The 25,938-nt window shown below is 41.6% G+C and overlaps 1 protein-coding gene across 1 annotated transcript in view; it reads right to left on the reverse strand.

The window, feature by feature from the left end:
* Positions 1 to 203: 203 nt before the first annotated feature.
* The window catches only part of ablim1a (actin binding LIM protein 1a), a 66,994-nt gene continuing 41,259 nt past the window's right edge, over positions 204 to 25,938 (reverse strand). Inside the window, exons 7-23 of the mRNA XM_063190870.1 lie at positions 23,741 to 23,828; positions 23,212 to 23,270; positions 18,906 to 18,983; positions 15,426 to 15,584; positions 15,009 to 15,056; positions 14,682 to 14,717; positions 12,995 to 13,124; positions 10,497 to 10,544; positions 8,184 to 8,342; positions 6,297 to 6,382; positions 5,524 to 5,638; positions 2,913 to 2,974; positions 2,748 to 2,805; positions 2,622 to 2,629; positions 2,232 to 2,306; positions 1,691 to 1,771; positions 204 to 1,499 (exon numbers count right to left, since the gene is read on the reverse strand). Coding sequence (XP_063046940.1) covers positions 1,386 to 1,499; positions 1,691 to 1,771; positions 2,232 to 2,306; positions 2,622 to 2,629; positions 2,748 to 2,805; positions 2,913 to 2,974; positions 5,524 to 5,638; positions 6,297 to 6,382; positions 8,184 to 8,342; positions 10,497 to 10,544; positions 12,995 to 13,124; positions 14,682 to 14,717; positions 15,009 to 15,056; positions 15,426 to 15,584; positions 18,906 to 18,983; positions 23,212 to 23,270; positions 23,741 to 23,828 — 1,404 coding nt within the window. The 3' untranslated portion in view covers positions 204 to 1,385. The remainder of the gene's footprint in view (positions 1,500 to 1,690; positions 1,772 to 2,231; positions 2,307 to 2,621; positions 2,630 to 2,747; positions 2,806 to 2,912; positions 2,975 to 5,523; positions 5,639 to 6,296; positions 6,383 to 8,183; positions 8,343 to 10,496; positions 10,545 to 12,994; positions 13,125 to 14,681; positions 14,718 to 15,008; positions 15,057 to 15,425; positions 15,585 to 18,905; positions 18,984 to 23,211; positions 23,271 to 23,740; positions 23,829 to 25,938) is intronic.

The following is a 25,938-nucleotide window of genomic DNA, read 5'->3' on the forward strand; positions in this document are numbered from 1 at the left end:
GTGTGGGTGTGCGTGTGCCTATGTATGTGTGCGCGTGTGCGTAAGTATGTGTGCGTGTGTGTGTATGTATGTGTGCGTGTGTGTGTGTGTGTGTGTGTGTGCGCGTGTGTGTGTGTGTGTGTGTGTGTGTGTGTGTGTGTGTGTGTGTGTGCGTGTGTGTGTGCGCGTGTGCGTGTGTGTATGTGTGTTTGGGGATCTGCAGCCATGCCTTTGGTGTAGCTAAGGAGCTCACTCAACATAGTGACCATATCTCAGAAGTACAGTACAACAAATGGCAGTGTGGGTTTCATTGATTAAAAAAGTCAGATACTAATATTTCCAACAATAATTATTTCTTTTTCTTTTTTAAAATTATTTTGCGCTGTCTTTTTTTGGTATGCATTCATGAACTCGTTGGAGAAAGGCTAATGCTACTGAGATTAAGTGTGCAGTTGCACCAAAAACCTGCAAAAAGAGCAGTGACCTGGGTGTTTAACATGGAGGGGGGGGGGGGCAATATCTTTGGGTTAAAGGTCGGTGTCATTTGTGTAAAGGTGACCATAGCTGTGAGACATATCAAATAAAAGCTTCGCAGGCTGTTGACCAACATAAAAAACTTGGTGACTCAACTAACTCTATTTCTCAGACGGACCCAAAAAACAAAGGGTGTGAGGAATAAGTAGGTAAGTGTTTACTTTCCTTTGTGGATACGTAAGGCGTTGGAACTACATTTTTTGCCGTTGAGATGCAAAACCCTCAAACCTGGGGATAGACATCTAGGAGAAGAGACAGCATTTTCTGGACTAGCTTGCCCCTTTATGCAAAATAAAATAAAAACCAAGAATCACAGGTTTCGGCATTAATTAAGTGGGGGGAGTAGGGGAATCGCAAACGGCCCCTTGCTTCCACCTCTCTCTATGTAAACACACACCAGCATCTTGTTGCCAGGATACGCATTGCAGTCTTCCTTCAGCTAAACATTCCACAAAAAAAAGAGTTTCACAAAGATAGCAAGAGCAAAGAAAAAAAGAAACAACACCACGCAGAAACATAAAGCATGAAGCAATTCCATTCTGAAGACGACAAAAAATAGTGTGCTTTAAAAAATAACATTGTCATTGCATTCTCTCCAACATTAGTCAAAATATTTTTTTTTCCTTTATACCTTTCAAAATCTTTTTTTGTTTGTTTTGTTTTGTTTTATTTTTTAATGGTGATACATTCTGGAAGCCAAACGGTTTAAGACATTTTGTTTTCTTCTTATCTTCTTGAAATGGTCATTGAAGATAGCAACACAAGGTAGGCTACTGTAGCGAGTGGCATGGCTAATGGCTATTTTACATGAGCGATGATTGGCATGATGAGGTTTAAACATGAGTGTAGTGTATGGGGGACATGACGGCGTCTCAGAAGAGCCTGGCTTTCTTCTTCATGTCGTTGCGTTTCCACAACGGCAAGCGGTCAAACTCCTGTATCTCCATCCCAAAGAGGTCAGCAAACGCCTCTGGAGCCAGATAGCGCTGTGGAGGAAGGCAGAAATAATTTAATAAAAAGAAATGAAAAAGAGAGCTAAACAAAGAAAAGGATGTAGATAGAGAGGGTGCAAGGTCAAAATTTCAGGTGATTTATACACCATGACAACATAGACAAGTGCCTTGCTAATCTGCCAAAGTGAATGAACCAGTGAAAAATCCAGAGTCATAGGTCTGACCTCAAGCCGTGTTCTGTCCACATCTCGTGGCAGGCGAGAGCGCCCTCTGCTGCTAATGATGAGCGTTTCATACGGATAAACCTTGGAGAGGGAACACAATAACATGGGTTAATGTCTATTGTATTATTCGACTCACGGTAGTTGTTGTAGTACAGCACACACATCAAACAGTGTCAGATTTCTTGTGGGTTTTTTTTAGGGAAATGTGAGATCCAAGCAGTGAATGAAGCGTGAGAGTGAGGGGACTGATGTGAGGGGCTTTGGAAAGGACCGTGCATACATTTCCATGAGTCCTGTATTGTGTCTACCATCAACTTTTCAAATTATCACGAAATGGAAAAGTTTCAAGAAACAATCCTCCCAGGTATTGTGGTGCAACTGAGGTGAGATAGCGCAGTGTACTGGTTGTTTTTGAACATATTCCACAAGATTGACGGCCAATTATTTTATTACTATACTATAAGCCATTATGGTATCATTGTGCCATGATAAAATGTTCACAGGTTTTGTATGAGGAGAAATATAACTTGGAGGTACTTGCTTTTGGCTCCAACATATTAGGCATTGACACTCCCCTGTCCATCCTTGACACAGGAGTATGGCCGTCCTGCAAAAGCTATGGGAAAATGCAGATAGGTACAGCGTACAGCTTTCATGTACAGGTATTTATACTTCGGGGCCATCAGACCATGAACGATACACACAGCCTACATTCACACACTACTGTATATAGTATATACATACACAGTAGCTCATAATTTCTATCTACTTTGAATGATGTAATGAAAGTGCTTATTTTCAAGTGGGGAACATGCACCACAACTCCATTGCAAACTGTATTTTTTCAGTGTCATGCTTTAAGTGGAAATTACATTACAGAACTGTGAGGGACCACATGCTCATGCTTATGAATGATTTTCACATGACTCACCTGAAACTCTGTAGGAAAAGACGATGAAAAAAGTAGTTAGTTGATGTAGACGTTTAATGCAACCATATAAAAAACAAGTCTATTTTCATATGAAAAACACCAGCAAAGGGGTTGCATATTACTAACCTCTGGTGCCGCTTACATCCCTGTAGCTGTTATAATGTGTGAAATCGGTGGACTGAGGCTGCAAGACGAAACATAAAACTGTAAATTCTTCTGTAAAGTCAAATCCATTACTGAATGCTATGCACATAGTTATGGGAAAGGCAATGCAGCTCAAGTCCAGCTCACCCGATGGAGTCCGTTACGGCCATATCCTGGCAGCGATCCAGTTTTGGATGGGGAGTTTAGATCTATAAGGAGAGAAGCACAGACCATGATCACAGGACTACACATCTTTCTTGAATATATATCATATGATACTATATTATATAATACGATATTACGTGATTATGTAATGATATCATTATTATATTATAATATGATGACAGGATTACACTGAAAAACATGCAACACCTTTCTTCAATATATAGGCCTATATATGATACAATAACATAATATAGTACGTGATGATATAACTATTATATTATAATATAATTACATTATTTTAAAGTGATTTATAATTTACGGTACTATTCTATTTTATTATCCTAATAGCTATGCATGCAATTTACCAATGCATATACTGTGCAGTATTGGACTGTATATATTTTGAAAAGATGGTCATTGATGGCGTACTATAATGAGGAGCTGATGGGTTGTGTTAACCAGACTGGCAGCTAGTATACTGTACAGCAGGAATATTCAATTAAAAGTCACCGAGGGCCAGTTTTTCAAATTCCTTCCAGAAAAGGTGCCGGACACCACGAGCAGCATGGTGTCCGAGGTTACAGTGCGAGACAAGCAAATAGAGAACAGATATTCTCTTCGCTTCTCTATTTCTTAGTAGCCTTATGATGGTCTATTTATCAGCCTGTTTTAGGTAATATTGTACTCTCCTGTGGATGCACAGATATCCCCAACCTGAAGTGTTGGTGATTGCAAATTATGCACACAGATACCACACACACATCTAGGCCTTTTTGTTTTCATTTTGGTCAGACCTTGTAGGGGCCCTTGTGGGCCGCATCTGGCCCCAGGGCCTCCATTTGAATAGCCCTGCTGTACAGGATGTGCATATTACATGGTATACATTGTGTACAATTTTGAGGAAATGATGATTGTTGATGGCGTGCAATGATGAGGAGCTGATGGGGGGAATTTACCGGAGTTGCAGCTAGTATACTGCACTGTATACGTTGTGTAACTAAGATGAAGATGAAGATGATAGCGAACTATGTGTACATATTAGCCTACATAGCCTACCTACAAACCCCAACTCCGATGAAGTTGGGACGTTTGGTAAACAGTGAATAAAATCAAAATGCTATCATTTTCAAAACATTCAATCTATTCATTAGATGGAGAATAGTGAAAAGACAGCATATTAAGTGTTAAAACCGAGAAAAAATATTGTTTTGGGGGACATATGTACTCATTTCTAATTTGATAAATCCAACACGTCTCAAAAGAGTTGGGACGGGGATCAGTGAAATTTAGTAAACATCCAAATATGATAAAACAACAAAGAAGAACATTTCAAAATGAATTGTACTGACGGACAATATAGGTGTCCAGGTATAAGATCATCACAGAGAGGCTGAGTCACTCAGAATTAAAGATGCAAAGGGAATAATTACCATAGTTATTACATACATTTTTGAATTCCCTTTGATTTACCACGATTGAGTGTATATAAGACATATTTTTGTTAATAAAATCATTGTATAGGTTCATGACATCATGAAATATATATTGGCTGTAGTCTCACTCTAATTCCTGGAGTGCTAGAGCTATTGAAAATTGACCATATTAAGAATGCTTAATGCATGAAAATGACACAGGGGTTTAACATTCTCCTAAGCACCTGAGCTGACTTGAAATAGACCCAGAAGACATGGGAAACTGTCCTTTGCTTACAGAAGTCAGCAGAAGTTGTAGAAGTCCATTCTTTTTGACAATAATAGAGCATTGCACATCCTGTGCTACAGTGAAAATGGACCATCCAACTTGTGTTAGTGCTAGCTTCAAAAGTCAGCCTCCATGATGGCATGCAGATGCAGTAGTGCATTGGTTAAGATGTTCTTACTCATCTGTAGAGTTAAATACAGTGCTGAATGGTATAAATGGGTTTTAAACAGCATGAAAAGCCACTCATGCATTATATTTTGAAGGGAGATCTTCGATTACTGCCACATATTAAGGTCAAATTGCATTCTCTACTATGTTTTAACAGTTTGGCTCCATCATAAGGACCAGCATGTGATAAAATGGTGGGTTTTTGGTCAAGACCTGTCACACTGTAAGCACTACAGAAAGGAAAACATTGCAAAACATGACAAGGAATACACCCACCATTTAAGCTGGTGAAATCATGTCCAAGATAGGAATTAACACTGTTTTTTATATAAAATCATCTCATCGGTTAATGTATTTAACTGTTAAGTGTTGTATTTTGTTTTTTTTTTAGTCTTCCTCGACATTTGCTGCCATTTATTGTCCCCGTCCCAACTCTTTTGAGACGTGTTGGATTTCTCAAATTAGAAATGAGTACATATGTCCCCCAAAACAATATATTTTCTCGGTTTTAACACTTAATATGTTGTCTTTTCACTATTCTCCATCTAATGAATAGATTGAGTGTTTTGAAAATGATAGCATTTTGATTTTATTCACTGTTTACCAAACGTCCCAACTTCATCGGAGTTGGGGTTAGTATATGTACATATAGTGTAATTTTGATGAAGTGATGACTGTTGGTGCTGTGCTATGATGCTATGAGGAGCTGAGGGGGGGTGTTTACCGGAGTTGCAGCTGCCCTTGTGGGGCTCATAGCGCTGGGCAGAGAGGCTGCGTGCACGCTTCATCTCATTCTCCTTCTCCTCCTTCAGGATCATCTTCCCCAGCCCCGACTGGATCTGTGAAGCCAGAGGCAACACACACACCAACATGCACGCACGCATGCACGCACACACACACACACACACACACACACACACACACACACACACACACACACACACACACACACACACACACACACACACACACACACACACGAGACAAGGCAAGCAAGGTAAGTTTATTTCTATAGCCCATTTTGTAATGGAATGTCATGCCACCAGGTGGCGCACTGGAGTTACGATATACATGTGATGTACAGAAACGTATAGTACAGTAAATACAGTTCACATACACAGAGATCCACACTAGTGTTGCGGCCCATTTATTACAACGGTATACCTTTTCTTTTCTTTTTTTTTACACAATTTCATTTTTACTTTGCCATGATATGCGTCCAGTCTGGACAAAGGACATTGCATTACAGTGAACTACAACACAAACTGGAAAACAGCAACAACAGTTTCTTGCTTTCTCCACATCATTTTACACGACATTTTACAACAGTATTACAACGGTATTACAATGGTATAACCAGGGGTTAATTTGTCGCCGGAACAGCCAGAACATGTTCCCCCACCTTTATGACTCCTAGTGTGTGAGTGTGTGTGACACTGTGTGTGTGTGTTTGTGCGTGCTTGCTTGCGTGCATGCGTGACTATTCTTACTTCTTACCCTGGTCAGTTGCTCTTCCTGTATCTGTCTGCGTTTTTGAAGTTCTTCCTCTTCCTCCTCTCTCGACCTCCGCCTTCCTTCTGAGCCTGAGACACACGGCAACCATTACCATCTGACACAGAGATGTCAGAATGAAAAGCAAAAACGCTCCCATCCATACGGTCATAAGCAAAACTAAGGCTTTTGTCCATAACATGTATACATATACTGAAGACACTACTATAGAATAATGTCAATGGTGAATAAAGCAACAGTGGAATGAAACACACAATAACGAAGATGTACATAAACAAATGGAACATACATATAACATGAGGACAAATGCACCAAAGAGACAGAAAGGGTTTAAAGTCAACAACTACAGGCTGTTTTTATGCTAAAATGTTGTGGGAAGGGCAAAACAGAAAAGATCGGTTAAGGTCTCTATTTTGAGTGATCTACACGTACATGTAGAATTCTGTATACGTAATGCTATGTCTAGCCATTGGCGATAGCCTATAGCATATTCAGAACACTATATTCAAATGCATCTGAATAGATGCATCTGAATATACGGTAGGTTATTAGGGGTAGACAGCCAACACTGTAAAATGCCTTTATATTACAGTTTTTCTCAATTGGTTTTGTACATTTCTCGAATCTCTCTCGCAATTTGCAAAACATAATATTCATTCTCAAAACAGTTTTAACAAATGGCAAAACACCGCGGATGACCTGCATAACCGCGTCTCTTACTCAAAACCCGTAGTTTATCTTTCAAAACCAAGTTTTTGTGTCAATGAACACGTCAGTGCCAGCAGAATGGTTAGTCATTGTATCATTTTCTCTTTCCCTTCTACTGCTTTTGATTAGAGAGAGTCAATATTTACCTGCGCGCAATTTACCAATTCAGATCACATTTATAGACAAAAATCCAATGGAAATTATACAGTGCTTAACACATTATGGCAGCTTGGTAAATCATTTTGCATGTCAACACTTAAACTATGTACCTAAATGTTTTGGGGTTTGAGATAGTTTTGTGTATTCAGTGACAATGCTTTTTGAGTGATATGACAAAAGCAATTGATAATGAACGAAAAAGCTGAGAATTGTACACAACCATCTGCATGGTGACGAAAGCATTTGCTAAATGCTGAAAACTATGAGAAAAGTATTTTACCATGTGCACAGATAACAGCAGGAAGTCACAATTGAACAAGACGTTTTGAGAATGATTATTCTGTTGAGAAAAATGTACAAAACCAATTGAGAAATACTGTAACAAAATACTTGTTGTAAATGAATACCCATGGTTACCCATGGTTACCCATGGTTGAATGTATTCACAGAAGCTACTTTACAGTGTTGAGAGGGACTGCTAGATCTACAAAACAGTAAATCTTGGTTGGATCTAGATGAAGCGCATGGTCTCAAATTTTATTCAAGGGTATTCAATCCATGGCCAGTTCAAGGCCTAGATTTTTGTCAATCCTCAGATTGTTCAGCTGATTTTCTTGCTACTTTTTGTCCAATTTCAGATCCAGATCGGCTTTTGGCCTACTCTCTGCCTGCTTCTAGACGTAAATTCTTGGTCTAGGTCTAGATGCAGTTCTTGACCAAATTAAATGTTAGGATAGGTTACATCTGAATCTACTGGTAGTTCATGGCCAATTCTAGACTTTCTTGCTTAGCTTGGCTGTGGATTTAACTGTTGTTACAGTCAGCCTACCACTGTTGCTGTATGTGACAGCTCTTAGTACAGTTACCACATCTAGATCTCAGGAGATGCTAGAGGACATTACAGAAGTAGGAGCAGAAACAGCAGCACAGAGCCCTGGGCTGCTAGGTAGGGAAGAACGAGGCAGTCACACAGGCTGGTCTAGAGCTATAGCGTCAGCAGCATACCTATGGCAGCAGCAGGGGGCGCCGGCCATGGCCAGTGCTCTGCGGGGTCTTTGGCTATTGTACCGGTGTCGTCCAGGGTGGGAGCCAAGGCGGAGGGGAACTTAGCCCATTTGATGATGTCGTCAGCAGACTTGCTTTGGGTTGCAAAGACCTCTGAATCTACGGGTGTGCAAAATACCACAGGGGAGCGCCATGGAGCCATGAGACTTGCAGTGTACCGTAGCCACTGCCCCCGCTTAACCTTGACATGTGGTCTACTAACACATGGGAGTGCTTCTAAGGCCAATGTTTCCACTCAACCCCTTCAGATTACACTAGCAAGATCTTCAGCTTACTGAGGATGACTCAGATTAGTTGTATAACCGCCAGAGAGTGGGGTTCATTCAGATTCAAATGGCAACATTGTAACGTATCCCCATTTTATTGATTGCTCAGTAACTGTTCCTGATTCTGGTACAATATTGCAACCCTATTAACATACTACTGTGGTCAAGTGTTAGCCATGGTTAATAATCGATGTAGAAAGTATTGTAAGTATATTAGTGGGATCCGTTAAGGGTAGTTGGCTAGCATGCATTGAACAAGCTACGAATGCTGCGCATTCCAAACTGAAGTGCCAACTCGCAGCATCATGCAGAGCAGTTAGCTTGTTAGCTAATAAGCAACTGGCAGGTAAAAAAGATGTCCACCTTTATCATGTCTCACTTCGGGGGGGAAATAATTCACACCTTTTCTCAGCCTTGGTCTCAACTGACCATTTTGTCATTTACGTAACTGTATGTTTAGTAAGATGGAAAATTAGCTTGTACTACCTATTTTTGTTGCAATGGCTTTAACAAGACAAATGCTGTTCTACAGATTTGTAACTACTATTTTGAATAATTCTAGAAATGAACAATATATGTTAACACATTTTTTAGGACATTATACCTAAAATTACTAAATTAGGTTTAACTGTTATTACTAAGGCATGGATATATGCTAATGATACTGGTTTGGGTGCTGAAACAGAGCTAGGAATACCACTACATTGGAATGTGAACTTTGTGTTGTACTTTGGTGTACCTATTTAACAGATAAATAACAGGACTTCAATTAATACTTACGCAAAGGTATTGTTGATGTTTAAATGACAAATTTGTAATTAGTGTAGCAAAGGAAAGAAAAGAAACAGAAAAAAATGCAAAAATGATGCATGACAAATGTTTGATGATACAATGAACATGCCACAAAAATAACAAGACACTTTTTGTGCTTTGTTCAAGATACAGTATACCATCAGTCATACCTATTGACTATAAATATCAATTTGTCCTCTTACGTAAAGCTTGCAGCATATCTTTAGTGGACAGCCCTGGGATTAAAGCAACACTATGGAGTTTTCTTTTTGAGTTCCCCACCTGGTTGCAAGTACATTTTCTCTCATCCAAACTATTGTGAGACAGCTGACTCTACCTGTCTTACTTGAGTGGTTACAAGTCAAATTCACAAGTGGTTCTCACTCTCTTACAAGTTCATAGCACTGCATTGTTTCAATCTGTATTTATACATGCATGTGCAATGACAATAAAGTTTAATGCAATCTAGTGTAATCCAATCTAGTGAAACCACTTGAAGGATTTTGGGAACATTATTATTAAAAACATTAAATTGACTCTTTTAAGGCAGAGCAGAGTGTTGTTGAAAAGTGTTATGATTGTAAAGCAATGTCCACACTGTAAAGGGTCTATTAAAACGGAACAAAGCAATGACATACAATTTCAAAATTGTATGTCGTTTCATATTTTTATCACAATTTAACAAATGAAACATTTTTTTGTTGTTGTTAGGAATGTCAGTCAGTACGCATACACAGTGCTTGTTACATAAAGGAGCCATAGCATTCAAAATTATTTTCAGAAAATTTGGCAATTAAAATAAACAAAAAGGGTGCACGTGCAGACATTTGTTTCAATTTTCAGTTTTGTTACGTAATGTCTGTGGTGTAATCCATTTACAGTAAGTAGTTAGTCGTCATGTGACTTTGTAGAAAGAGGTAGCGGAGCATGTTTATACAAAATAGCCAAAATACTTTAACTTATTTGTTGAAGAAGAGAGTATTAGAATATGGCCCCTTTAAGTAAGTTACGTGTAAGTAAATGCATCAAACCGGGGGACATGCTGGAATTCACAACACTCCTACAACTTACATACAGTACAACCCCAAACTGAACACTTCTATTATACAATGTAAATAAATACTACATATCACCACTAATATTTTGCTGCTTGTAACCATGGCAATGAGAGCATGTTTACAGGAAGTAACTGTACCGTGTTGTTTGTAGATGGGAGGTTTCCTGTAAATATTGATCCCCTGATCTAGAAGAGAAAATGCAGAACATCAAAGCTGTCAGGGGTTATGATCATGCTACAGTCATAGATAACGATGCACTTCAAGATGTTATAATGAATTGTACCAGCCATGGTCAACTGAGGCACTGAAACAACAGATATAAGTATATGGATGCACAAACCATCATATGAGCGCACAGTGCACATACTGTAGTAGAGGCAAAGTGATTCAACACACAGATAAAAACATGGTGGAGGTGAAACAGGAGCGCCAACGTGCTATCCGTGGAGTGCCCTGTGCAGGTAAGAGGGCTGTGGAGGAGAACACGCTAAGATCTCCCTCTTCCTCCTCCTACTCCTCATCATCATCATCACCATCTGCATCGCAAGGCAGGGAACCAGCACAGCAGATTTCTTGCTTGCAGCAGCGCCAGAGCGTGTGCATTTTGGCAAAAGCTAACGTGCTGAGTGCTCTCTGTGCTCAAACCGTACTGTACAGTGAGGTGACTACCGGGACACTAAAAACTAAAACAGCAGTGTGCGCAAACACCTGTGTGTGTGTGTGTGTGTGTGTGTGTGTTTGTGTGTGTGCGCGTGAGTGTGTGTGTGTGTGCGCGCGCGTGCGTGTGTGTACGTGTGTGTGTGTGTGTGTGTGTGTGTGTGTGTGTGTGTGTGTGTGTGTGTGTGTGTGTGTGTGTGTGTGTGTGTGTGTGTGTGTGTGTGTGTGTGTGTGAGGTGTTAGGTGTGTAGGGAAATGGAGGGAACGGAGAGGAAACAAGCCTCCATTCCATGCAAGAAGTAGCTGAACACCCATGACAAACACCGTAGGCTCACAATACACCTAAGGTGTGCTGTTCTACACAGAGCAACATTCTGTGTGTATGAGAGTTGCTGACGTTTCACTGGAAACAGACCAATGCAGCTTCTAGTAAAGCATCTACAAGGCTGCGGAGGTCATCTGGGAGTGAATGAAACCGATAGATAGATAGATAGATAGATAGATAGATAGATAGATAGATAGATAGATAGATAGATAGATAGATAGATAGATAGATAGATAGATAGATAGATAGATAGATAGATAGATAGATAGATAGATAGATAGATAGATAGACAGATAGACAGATAGATAGACAGATAGAGTGGATACTGTAGAGTAGTTTAGAAGAGTATAGAGTAGTGAACAATGGTAAGGAAAGTGGAGGGTTCCAAGCTGAGGTGAAGTGTGACACAGGAGGTGAGATGAGGTGCCTCTGCCTACACACACTTCAAACTAACAACTGCAAAGCGTCAGCTCTCATAGATATGGGCCACTAGATGTCGCCTGCTGCCATCTCAGCAGTGGTTGCCTTTTCAAAGTATCAGAAAACTCAGAAAACAGTATTTACAGAGTATTACCACCACCAACAGGATAAATTCTCACGCAGTGGAACAATAGGATACGTGATCCATTATTAGAAATGTGTAACTCCAGCCATGTTACCATCTGTACCAAGATGGCTGCTGTCACCAAGGTAGACGCATTTGTTCCAACTGTGTCTAGTGTTAGTCAAGGCGACATCTAGGGTTCTTTCCATTCTCCCCGTCCTACCTTGTGCTTTTGGCCTCGTTATGACGTCACAAGACGTCTTTGACAATAGAGGATTAATTCAATATCTCACAAAAGCACAATTCAAAGGTCATTTTCTCATTTGCAATCGTGATGTTGACTGGAGGGAAATTCCCCCAGGAGTTGTTGTGGCTAAGCTGACAGTGGAGGAATTCTGTTGTTTTCTCCACGGACATAGGGGCATCAGCAAAGTGCGAGGCCACCAGCACAGGTCAAGGATGGGAGTTATGGTAATGGAATGTACTGCTACTGTTCTATCCTCAGCTCTGACATCCACAGGCACTGCAGCTCCTACCTGGCAGGTGGAAGTGCTTAGGGGTCAAAGGGGTCAGAGGTGGGGTGGCCGGGCGGCTGTCTGACTGGTAGGAGAGAGGGGAGCTGCGGCCACTGGAGGCCTCAGTGCCTCCTCCAATGGGATAGGATGGGCAGGGCGGGGTTAATGGGAAGGGGTGGGGCAGGCGGGGTGATGAAGGAAGTAGATGGCAGGAAGAGAAGGTCTTCAGGCAGGATGGGTAGGAGGCAGATAGTGTCACAACTTTCACAACAAGAGTTGTTGTAGTGCTATGCCGCTCTGCTTGGTGTTCCACGTACAAAAAAATTATTTAAGATGGAGGCTATCCACATAGAAGCAGAAAAGGCAATCCAAAATTATTTTGTTATTGGATTTTTTTTGTTAGCTTGTTTTTTTTTAAGTTTTCAGATTGGGTTAATCAGTTGAGGCCATCCACACTAATATGAACCACTGCACTTCTACAAGACCATAGTCTTTGCCAAATGGACGAATATCACTAGAATGTGCTCCTTCAGTTCTTCTCATTTCCAAAGTGTTCTTAATCAAAGTCAGCTGTGAATGGGTGTGGGGACTTACCAGGTCGATGGAAATGTTGCGGCGAGCGCAACAGTGTTGGCGTGTAGCAGTGGCGGTTGAAGACTGGAGAACCGATGGAGCCCTGACTAGTGGACCTCTGGATGATACGCTCCCTCAGGTCATAATAACTCTGGGAGAGAGAGAGAGAGAGAGAGAGAGAGAGAGAGACAGACAGACAGACAGACAGAGAGAGAGAAAGAGCGAGAGTCTGGTTATGATTCCTGATGGGATGGGTGTCTTGCTCACAAAGCTAAATCAAGTCAAGTCAAGTCAAGTCAAGTTTATTGTCAATTTCTTTACATGCACTGGTCATACAAAGAATTTGAAATTGCGTTTCTTGCTCTCCCATGCAGACATAGACTAATCTAGGTAAGGACATAGACAGTATAGACATAGACAGTACTCATACATGGACATAGACAGTATGGACGTAGACATTGCTCATACAGACATTTAAAGTGCAAGACTGGACAACAGAAGACTTGTAGAGAACATACATTAAGAGGAGGTATTTTGTTGTTCTTTTTCCTAAAAGTCCTTTATAGCGTTCTGACATAGTAATAGTAGCATTTGAAGAAATAAATAATTAAAAAAGGTTTTTTATTTAAATACACCAGCAGCAGTATGTGTGTGTGTGTGTTTGTATGTGTTTTGTGTGCGTGTGTGTGTGTGTGTGTGTGTGTGTGTGTGTGTGTGTGTGTGTGTGTGTGTGTGTGTGTGTGTGTGTGTGTGTGTGTGTGTGTGTGTGTGTGTGTGGGTGTGTGTTTAGTGCAGGTAGAAAGTGCGGTGTGCGTCTGTGTGTGTGTACCTGTGTATGTATGTGTGTGTGTGTGTGTGTGTGTGTATGTGTGTGAGTATGAGTTGTGTGTCAGTGTGTGTATGTTTGGGTTTAGTGCAGAAAGTGCAGTGTGCTTGTGTGTGTGTGTGTGTGTGTGTGTGTGTGTGTGTGTGTGTGTGTTTGTGTGTGTGTGTGTGTGTGTGTGTGTGTGTGTGTGTGTGTGTGTGTGTGTGTGTGTGTGTGTGTGTGTGTGTGTGTGTGTGTGTGCATGTGTATGTTTTGAGTTAGTGCAGGTTGAAAGTTCAGTCACAGATGTAGTAGTGCAGGTGGAGTGTTCAGTCGCAGATATGGTGGTGGGGATGAGGGGGGGGAGCGTTGTCAGTGGCCTGGCTGGCTAGAGGCTGACAGTGAAGGGAGAGTGGGTTGAGTGTTCAGTATCTTGATTGCTTGATGCATCGTGCTGCTTGTAAGCCTGGTGGTACGGGAACGGAGGCGCCTGTACCTCTTTCCAGAGGGCAGGAGGCTGAACAGTTTGTGTGCAGGGTGGCTTGTGTCTTTGATGATCATCAGTGCTTTTCGGGTGAGGCGTGCGGTGTAAATGTCCTGCAGGGAGGGGAGTGGTACTCCAATGATCTTCTTCGCTGTGTTCACAACACGCTGGAGTGTCTTCCTGTTTTTCTCCGTAAATGACTGTAGTATGATATTTGTATACCAAATCTTTCTTTTTGCATTAATCCAAAACAATAATAAGTGTGTGTGTGTGACACAACTGTATGTACGTAATTCCAAGAGGGCCATTGATCTGCAAGACACATATTTTGCACCGGCTAACAAAAAAGCTAATTTTACTTTTACTTTTACCTCTGGAATCTATCAACTGCCATACTATGCAAGGTGTGGTCCACTCACCTCTGCAGACGGTGTGGGGGACATCGTTCTGGATGACTGGAGATAGAAAAAAAAACATTTGTTAGATGTAGTCACCACTCCACATATTTATAGAATGCAGTATATGAAAGAATAACTACTGAGATTCAAATTCACATTGTGCTGTAGTTCCACACAGTAGCAAAGACATTTAAAGCAACACCAAGTATGTTTTCTTTTTTTCTTATTTGGTTGCCCACATTCCAGAGTCAAGGCCTGCTCATGTTAAGGTTGAAATAACTATGTAGTGTTTCTTTAACTGGGTTTATAGGGTGAACAGGCAGTGATGGTTGTCTTGGTGTGACTTACTCTTAAGTCGTCAGGCATGGGGGAGCGATCCCTTCTGGAGGACTGTAGCTGTGAACACAAAGGACACAGGTGTAACACAGGCCTCCACACCCAAAGAGCACTCTTCAAATACTGCACATACTACAGCACAGTATGTATGTAGATCTCTAACAATATACAGTAGGCTATACAACAGGCTACTGTATTTCTATAACTAACAGAGTCATGGATGCGTGCGACCACATGCACGCACACACACACACACACACACACACACACACACACACACACACACACACACACACACACACACACACACACACACACACACACACACATACAGAGACAATCACGTGTGCCTGACCACACGCACAAGCACAGACACGCACACATACTCACACACACCCACACAGACACAGACAGTAAGGGGTGTGTTACCTCTCCCACGCTCTCCAGGCCCTCCTGACTCTCTTCCAGGTTGGTGGTGTAAGTGGGTTCATAGTTAATGAGATCTGGGCGCTCAATGTCATAAATGGCTTTGACTTTAGGAATGGCTGCTAGGTCCCGGTAATCCAGGATCTCATTGTCTACTTTTGCCTACAAGCGAGGGGGGAAGAAGACACACACACACATACAGTACACACTCACAAGGATGCAGAATACACACTAGCACAGTGTTGACAGCATGAACAAGTAAAAGCCACTATGGCAGGGGTTAAGGGTTGCTGGGGAAAGTGTTAACATATGGTAGCGAGAGGTGGGTTTCCCTGATTGCAAATAAGTAATGAGCACTGTTCTAGATTTATACAGTTTAAAGTGTTTATGAAACGAAAACAAACGGTCATTCCCATTAAAGCCTTGTTTTTTCTGATAGCATCGATGAGACTTTGAGCCCAATCATCCTGGAGGAACTTGTGAAAATGGCAACTCAAAGTGTGAATTCTGTGAAATTTGGTGTGACTAATGAGCTGGGCTGTGACATCAAAGAGGAGAGTCCCTGGTTTGCTAGTATGGCGATGTGAGAAAACAACACACATTTGATGGACCCACATCTTATAAAGGAACCAAAATTCTGATACAAACATCAGTGTGTCGAAAAACCACACATCCAACCTCATGGGAAAAAAAAAACAGCAGCACAAATCTATTTCAGAGGCACTGATACATCTGCAGAAAGTGACATGTCTGACAGGCGAAGTGACGATTGTTGACATAGCCTGACAGTTCTTATGTTTATGGTTACGGTTGCTAAGGATGCTTTGCCATGACCCAAAGATGACATGGCGTGTGTATTTGTTGACAAATGGGGGGATTTAATTGCGCGATATAGTGTGATTGAAATGCATGTAGGCTACATGCAAAAATATCATCAACTAGAGAAAAAACGGAGGTATTAGGCTGTTGGAAAAACACCCTATATAGCCTGAGTCCTCAGCATATTTTTAGCGTTTATCATTATTATTATTTTTTGTGCTCAAAGTCACAGGCGTTGCGTGTCCCTCAGTCTGACTCTGAGGACGAGGTGTGTCCAAACGTCAGCCACACATGCACCACAATACTAAAAACAAACAATCAACGCTTCAAAGTAGGCCTACGCTATGCAGTAGCAGGACTTTTTCTAGGATTTTTTTGGCATCAGGGAGCATCATGGCAGGTTACAGGGGGTGAAGGGGGGTGTTCCCCCCCATGAATGAGAAATTAATTAGGGGCGCTCAAATATATATAATATAAAAATAAAAGTATGAGGGTGCACCCACGGAGGTATGAGGGTGGAGCGCCCCTATTTCCCCGTTCAGAAAAAGCCCTGAGTAGCCCAGTCTGTGAGTTGGCTGTCCTCGACCGAGAGCACCACGCTGATGCGCGGATATCCTCCCAAAACCAATATATTGACCAGTTGAATGGCAATCAACAAAAAGTGCATATTCCGAGAGCATTCGCAACGGTTTGGCATGTAATGTGCATTACCCTTTCCTGAAAACAACATACAAAGCAGATGGACAAGGTAAAACAGGGGCAGTTTCAGTCTGCACGCCGGCGATGTCAATTGTTGGAACTGCTTGAGGCAATAGCATTCTCTTCAGTCCAACCATGCCCGCGACCTCCACATTTGTGATGAAGCACAAGGGGTGGAAATGTGCCGAGCACAACAGTGACCACAAGCTTGCTTCAAAACCGCGCATTGGATCCACAGAGCCCTAGCTTGATTTAGCCTTCTCCTTGTTGGCCACAGTTCCATCATTCTTCACAGAAGGGAACTTGTGCAAAGATATTCCTTCTGTCAAGTAGCCATTTTTACAGCTGGCACCGTTCGGCTCTCCAGCAACACACTGCGCTTTGTTTTGGTACTAGCCGCCATTGATCTGAACAAGGTGGAATGAGGTGAACTCACCCCTTCTATGTCACGCATATCATTTGCATAAAATTTGCATGTCACCAAAAAAACACTTTTTGGGAACGTTTTAACATGACTTTTAGGACAAAATATCACCCAGACAATATCCCATTTTATTCACAAGGCTTAGAACTTTCAGAATCTGTCCTGGAAATGGTCAAATTCCTTTACTTTGTTTTCGTTTCATAAACTCTTTAAGTCAATCGGTGGTCATTGGTCACTTTAAAACATGCACGCACACGAGAAAACACACACACACATACACACACACACACACACACATTTTGTAATTGCAGCTAAAGCAGAAGCTTTGCATGATGATGTAGTACCATTTAACCAATTACCTATGGCATGTTGCAAGCATGCGTAAGCAAAACACGTTCTACTGCTTGCATCTCTCTCCTATGGCCAGCACACTAATCTCACAATTTCACCAAAAGAACCCCTCTAACATTCTAGCATTCTACGCAGCGATATTAAAGTGATGCCATTTATAACACCTAGCTTGAGAACAGTAAAGCTGTTTTCTAATGTTACCTGCGGAGTCAGTCTGTCGAAAGTGGAGTACGTATGTGGTGAACAAGAGAGTATTTCACATTGGCATTTAGTCGGGAAGAGATCAGGGCGTCAGCTGAGAGAGTACTAAAAGGTCAAGGGGTCTGGGCCAGAGGTGTCAACCTTGGGACTTTAAAAGTGAAACCCATATGCCACAATTTTGATCCACGCAGCTCTGAATCAGCCGATCCTAATCCTAAAGAGAGTTGTTGAAAGGAATTGAGCGTTTTTTTCTTTTTCTTGGAGCTTCAGATCGGTGAGCTTAGCTTGCAATTTTCAAGCTCCAACAAAAAGTCCAGTTTGCTTACAGCACAACTACTGTAAACTCCTTGGGTAAACTGGACAGGATTAATGGGGGTATTCAGAAACAGCTGATTGTAACAAGCACTGAAGGCAGGTATATTGTACATGGGTTTACCGTTTGTAAACAATACCTGGCTGCGCATTGTTCAACCTCTGACTGTTGGAAACTGCTGTCGGTCAAAAAATAAGCTCATGTGGTTGGCTGCTTAGCATCTTACCCCTCCTCACAACACAAATCATTCTAAATGAAAAACTATGTAAACCATATACCAAACATCTTCTGTTAGAGTAAGATACTTCAAGCCTGTGCATTTCCTGGATCCATGTGATGTCAGGTGAACGCCCCTTTAGGAGACCTTTGGTTAGGAGACCTTTGGAGTCTTACGGTTGAGAATGAATGGAGTTCTTTGGCACTGTAGATGGCGGTATTGTACATCTCATTCAAGTCGTCACCAAATGCCACAGAAAGACAAGAAGAAGGAGGGGACAACGCCCCCTTAGGAGACCAAACTTGAGCACTCTCCTTTGCATAGGGTGGGCGGAGATTACTCTAATAGAAGATGTTTGCCATATACCCAGTGGAGTCATGTGGTCTACCTTCTGACCCCGGAGATTGTCACCTCTGGTCGTGAGGGGTGTAAAAAAAAGAACTTGGTGGCTATACTCACATAGATGGTGTGACCCGGTGAGCTCGGTAGGCTTGAAGCAGGTCGGGAACAAATACTCTCGGAGGACGAGCGTGTCGGCTGTAGAGGGGAAGGGAAGGGGAGAGAGATTAGGACACCCACCAGACCAAAACATTCGCTCGCTCCCTGACGGAGCACATCCCCAACAAGAAAACGCTTCTCCCGGCCGACAAAGTAGCCTGGCTATCATAACTGCAAATGTCTTCGAGATTTAAGTCTGGGCAGGCAAACCATCTACAATATTTCCAATTCCAAAGAAAAAGGGAACCAACCAATTAAGAGAATTTACAAGGGCTCGATGGGGCATCTTTAAGGCAAAGCCGCACCAGTTCAGTTACAGTAACAGGCAAGTGAAGGAATGGGCAGTCTAATCAATTGGCGCTCCAACCAGTAACATACGAAGGCATTCCATGAACATAAGCTAGACACCCCTCCTGTGTATCTCCCACAAAGAAAAGATTCCAGATGATTTTCCTGGCCAGACTAAAGTCTCAAAGACACTTGCAGTCGTGACAGCCAGTCTAGCTGACAACACCCCTCTGTGCCACAAAAAGCCTCCAGGGCACTGACCTGAGATCAGTTAGGACGCCACTCACATGCACATGTGTCATCTCATGACAGTCACTGATAGATGGCACAACGGAACTGTCATGGATGCTCCCCTCCCAGCATGTGCGGTGTCCTTCCTAACTAGCAGTGCACACAGGTATGGTATGGATCCACACATGGAGAAGACATCTTCTGTCTACAGTACTGTGTACTGTAGGTGTGTTCATTCAAACAGCCAGTCATAATGTAAGGTGCTGTGACTGTTTACAGATTGATATCTTCAAGACCAGTTCTTTTAAAAGGTTATAGTTGCCTTACAGCTGCCTTACAGCCCTTATGACTACCAGGACTGTATCCTCGTAGCCAGCAGGCCGGTTTACACTTGGTCATTACATATAGGCTCTTTGCAAAGGAGTTAATTTATAAGAACCTCCATGTCGAAAGTCATAGGCAATGCACCGACTGAGATATTTGAGAAAAAAGGGATCCTTATCCTTATGCCCTTAAACTCTTATAACTATCAGGTTTTGAACGAATCAAAACCTTGACAACCATTTACTTTATTGGTTTGTACGACCAACAATAAAGGTGGTCATTTTTATTGGCTAATCGGCCATTGTGGATCCAACCATTGGCTTCATCAGGGGTGTCAGGCTCATGGGGAATTAAAAACACGAGGCAAAGAGAGGCCATCTCCGCAAGCATCTGTTACCTGTTATACGTCATCACCCACAGTGGCAAGATTGCAAAGATCCTAGATTAACAAAAAGCATCACACTCCAACTAGGGTTGCAAGCTCTGACAAAAAAAACATGGGCATTTCGAAACTGATAATATAATCAACCTTTTTGCTTGGAAGCAATGGTGTCCTCCATTCAGTGTAACGGGAAAATAGATTCTTTCTCTGGGACAGACCATTAAAAAAACAGCACAAATAGGTAAAACCGGGGAAAGGTGGCAGTCCAACCACTTCAGATGAAGGCACTGGTATTGCAATTTTCCAATAATGCCTGAGGTATTTGTTTTTCGGACTGCTGTCTACAGACACTTTGAAATATAGAAGAATTATACTTCTAAACATGACCCATACATTAGTATACGTTGCTGTTTATTTGCTGAGCAGATAGGCTACTGTTGTAAGTTTCAGGATGTAATTTATTGATTGTTGTAACAAAGGTACCTTCAAAAAGGGATACTACTGAGATAAAGTAGTCTAACGATCCAACTATGTTTGGGTTTTACAGTCTTGAAATTCATTTTACCTAGTGGTGAGAGTGGCAAAACAACATAGCCTGTTAGCTAAGCACAAACCATCAGAAAACATAATGATCACACATTGCACATACGTAGTTCCCACTTGTTTTTAGGAGCAGAGCCTCAACCTATGGATCACTAATTTTCAGCAACTCTCTGTGCAGATGGGACAGTTCAGATGAGCGCTGGCCGCCATACAGTATGCAAACCGCATTCTCCACATCCCCAATGGCACCATTTGTCTGGCCACATGCAAAATGAATGAGGCTTTTGCTGCTGGTCATTCATTGGTCGATACCTAGTCCAACCCCACCCACCCCAGGCGACTTGATTCCTCCCACTCCTCTGATGAACGTGTGCAAAGTTGAAACGGTAATGGCAGTCCTCGATGAATGCTGCACATAGCCACTGGTGCCTTACGCCACACAGACTGCACAAAGCCCAGTGACTAACACCTGCAGGGTCGAAGCTGTTAATGGCTGATTATGGAGACGAGACGCAGGACGTATCGGAGTGCACATACACATAGTATGACATAACAAGACGTACACATAAACATACACACAGACAGTATCTGTGCATGATATCTTAGCGCACATACGCATCTAGTACATACACACGCAGAGATGGACGCAGACCACCGATGCTGAAGAGGAATGAGAGTGACTGAACAATTTAAGCAGTCAACTGCAGTGAGGATCACACATGCTGACATGGGCATGGATGGCGTCGACATGGTCCACACACGCACACGCACACACACACACACACACACACACACACACACACACACACAGTAATGGTTTCAGAAAACCACCCAATGATTGAATGAATCTGACGGATGGTAATGCAACCACAAGTCCAGTCCAGACAACATGGGAGAGATTAAAGACGTAGGCAGTGTTATGCTGCTGACCGCCAGCAGGTGGCAGCACATGGTCAGGTGAGGTGAGACCCCCATACGACTGATACAGCTAAATACAGTACCTGCCTTTCTGTTTTGTGAAGGAGGGATAGGGACGGAAGAAACAGCTGTAGAGGAGGAAGGAAGAGGTGGGGTTGTTGACTGGCACGCAACAGAGATGGCAAGCAGAGGCAAACCTTTCCCTTGCTACTTTGTAAGATGCTTTTGGGCTTATTTTGACGTCTACTGGAACAGCTGCTAACCCACACACAGTGTATGTCTTGGCAAACATTAGTAAGTACAAAAGATAATAGAGAATTATGTTGATCTTAAAAGTGCACTGTGCATGATGGTGGCCAGCGTAGGTATTGCAACTATGCTGCTGATTGAAATACTGCTGCCTATTGCAAAATTTGACCTTTCCATGAGAATTTACTGAATAAACTAGTTTACTGGTAAAACCAAAGTACAGTAAGTTTTGCAGGTAAAATGTCTATTTCTGGAAATTCAAAATGACAGACAAATAGAGAGTATTCGCCTTTTCATGTATGAACATTTCAATTTTCCCAGTCATGGGAAATAAATATTTAGAATTTGATGGTGGTGGTATGTATTTGTGAAAAAGGTAATAAACATGTAACATTTGTGAATGGGCAGCATGCATTCTGGAAAGAAACTGCTAAAATTATTACACAGTGCACCTTTAATGATAAAATTGAAGTTAATTCAAATGTCAAACATGAGGATCGAATGGAACTATGTTAGTGTTCATATTTGCCTCTGTTTGCCATGTGTGAGCAGCCCTCTGGTCCAAACTACTGTCTCTATGAGAGAGAAAAAAAACATCCAAAAAGGCCCACCCAAAATCTGACGGCAAAACAAAATTAATTTCTTTAAACACGACTGCATGGATGACTGTATGCAATCATCCAATCTAACTTCTAACTCCTCAACCCACCCCCCAAAGCTGGGTCATTTTCATGTAGTTTGAAAGATATAATGTAGTTTCCAAACTGTCGGGTGATTTGGGACAAATCATAGCAAACAGCAGACTAGACTTTTCAAGCACCCTAACATTTAGCCATTAGTAGGCTACCCCTTGTTCCTTAGACCAAAAAAAGCCAGTTTAGAGGCCAAGTCTTTGATCAAAAGAAAAACAAAGCTATCGTGTTGCTGAAGCCTAAAGGCTTTCACAGCGTTAAAAAAAACCCTCAACATCTGAACAACAATGCAAGTCACGTATAACCAAAGCAACACTCCAGATTACAGACACACTCCAGAGCATAAACATCTAGCCAATCAGAGAAGGCAAATCCAATGCATCAGCTGGATCAGCGGCAGGGCCATAGGAATACATTCTGGGCCTTATGGACACAGGTTCACTGGACGCCTCAACCCATAGTCTATGCCCCAACCCCCTGTGCTGTTTATAAGATATTAACACTGTATGTAAAAAAAGAATATGACTCATTGTTGGGTCCCCTGATACATGGGGGCCCTGTAGACTCAGCCCCACTTTACCAACATATTTTAACACCCCTGTTCATCTGTTTTGAGACATAACGGGGGCAAATCTCTTACCCTCTGCCTCTCTTCTGTTCGCGTAGAGTTCTTACAGCTTGGGTGCCAGACCGTTGATCCTGAAACACATTCCAGTTCATTATTATTAGCGGTAACACTTTATTTTAGGGATACATCTATTAGTACTAATACATACAATGTCAATGCCTGCATAAGTAACTTGTTAGGCATGTACTAAGCTAATGCTAAGGCCTACTAGGTCCTAACTAAGGTTAAATTGGTAATAAATCCCTTATTGTGCATGAACAAGACATTTGTGAATACATGCCTAACAAATGTTTGATTTTGCTTTGTACATGCCTTATAAGTTACTTATACAGGTACATTGTATGTATTAGTGGTAATAGGTGTATCCCTAAAATAAAGTGTTACCTTATTAGCAGTGAAGAAACTCGTCATCTTTATCCTTGCCTACCAGTAGGCATATGGACTACCCCAATGTATGCAGGAAACCATTATGTGATAATGTAATAGTTTCTGTTAAATTCATCACAACTAATATATAGCTAATTCTTGAAGGCATTATTACCTTGCAGGTACATCTCCTCCCCCTCTGTAAACATCTGGTTGCACCGACTGCATCTTGCACAGCTGGGGTGGTAATGCTTGTCACCGGCCTAGTAACGTACACGTGTGCACAAACACACACACACACACACACACACACACACACACACACACACACACACACACACACACACACACACACACACACACACACACACACACACACACACACACACACACACACACACACACACACACACACACACACACACACACATAAATACAAATCTAATACAAACAGTCTCGAAAATGAAAAAAAAAAGTGAAAAACCATGTGAAGTCTGTACGGAAATGACCTAAACATGATAACAGAACTACTTCGTAAACTGCGTAAAACACGGATGCTATTACAATCCTTCTCTTCATCTGCCGATGGACAGCCTTTAGAGAAAGCGTAGGCATGTTTCTTGGAGGGTGTCTGAAAGTGTTCTGCAACCGAACAAAAAAGATAGCCAAATGACATTCAGCTGACTTCTGACTCCTGGGAGTCGAGTTGAATGAGGGATCAGATAACAAACAAATGTGTTACATAGTAAAAACATGATAGAATAAAATAAAGTACACAGCTGAGTAGCACTGAGCACATACCAAATTGAAACATGCACTGTGGATTGAGACTCGTGGCATTCTTTACAAATACATTACCATTTCGGCTTCTTAAAAAAGGTGAATGGCTTAATACAGGTTGATGTATGAGTTACTAATGGGTACATCTGTACAGGAAGGTGGCGTTACATACTGCATTAACCGCGTTTACACTGTAGGGCAGTGTTTCCCAACCAGGGGTACGTGTACCACTAGGGGTACGCGAGCACACTGCAGGGGGTACTTGGAAATGTTTAATTATTATAACAAATGTATGGAGCAGTCACATCAGGACAGAGAAAGCGATATAGAACATGAATTAGGGGGTACTCATGGCACAACGAAGAGGCATAGGGGGTACGCAAGACAAAAAAGGTTGGGAAACACTGCTGTAGGGCATCAGGCTAGGGCTGGGCAATATGACGATATATATCGTTATCGTGATATAAAAGTGTCTATCGTGACCTTTCTCCTATATCGTTTATATCGTGATAGTAAATTTATCGATTTTATACAATTGAATATCATTTAATTGCATTTCATGTTGTCACAACACACATTATAAGTTAATTTAACTGTACAAATAAGAATAAAAAGATTCATTTTAAAGAAAGGTTGTTTTGTGACATGAAAAAATAAAGAGCAAATGAAGTGAATAACTGAAAACGTATGTAATTGTGCTATATCGTGATATATCGTTATCGTGATATAAAGTAATCCACATCGTGATCTTGTTTTTTTTCCATATCTCCCAGCCCTACATCCAAGCCATTTCCTCATTTTTATTGTGAAGGCATTGGTGGGTAAACTCCCATCATATATCAACTGTCTGGTGTCACGCCAAACCAGTTCCTATGGCACTAGGTCAGGAAATAAAATTATCTTAAATATTCCTACAGTGCGTACTGAATTAGGTAAGACTTCTTTTAGTTCATATGCCCCACATGTTTGGAATAACCTCCAAAACACCTTAAGCTTGGCATCTGTGCCCTCTATAGAGAGTTTTAAAAATCTTTTAAAAACAACTTTAGTAGAGGAGTGTCACTGCTTTTAAACTCAGTTTTACAGAGGTTTTGTGTGTGTGTGTGTGTGTGTGTGTTTTATGTCAGATTTTGTTAGTTTGTTAGTTCTTACTGTTTAGTGCTTGATGGTCTTACTTGTTAGTCTTGTCCAGTGTCTATTTTGTTTGCCCCTATGTCTGATATGTCTTATATCCTTACGTGTACTTTTTTTATTTGTTTTTATGTCATAATATGCATGTGCCTCCTCTGTCTTAATGCCGTCTTGGCCAGGACTCCCTGGAAGAAGAGGTTTTTACCTCAATGGGACCTTCCTGGTTAAATAAAGGTCAAATAAAAAATAAAACATCAGGCTAGCTAGAAAGTCCAGTTCCTATTGTGTTTTTGTTGTTGTTGTTTTTTACTGTACTATGGGAGGCCAACCCCATCTGAAATTGAATTGTAGCCATGGTAACCAATTGAAAATGACCTGTAAGTACTCACTGCTCGTCCTGTACATTAGGCCATAGTAGGAAACAGTTCTCGGTTTGGCACCGTTTTGGCCTAACTCAGGCCA

Source organism: Engraulis encrasicolus, chromosome 24 (assembly GCF_034702125.1).
Source record: "Engraulis encrasicolus isolate BLACKSEA-1 chromosome 24, IST_EnEncr_1.0, whole genome shotgun sequence".
NCBI classification, from domain to species: Eukaryota; Metazoa; Chordata; class Actinopteri; order Clupeiformes; family Engraulidae; genus Engraulis; species Engraulis encrasicolus.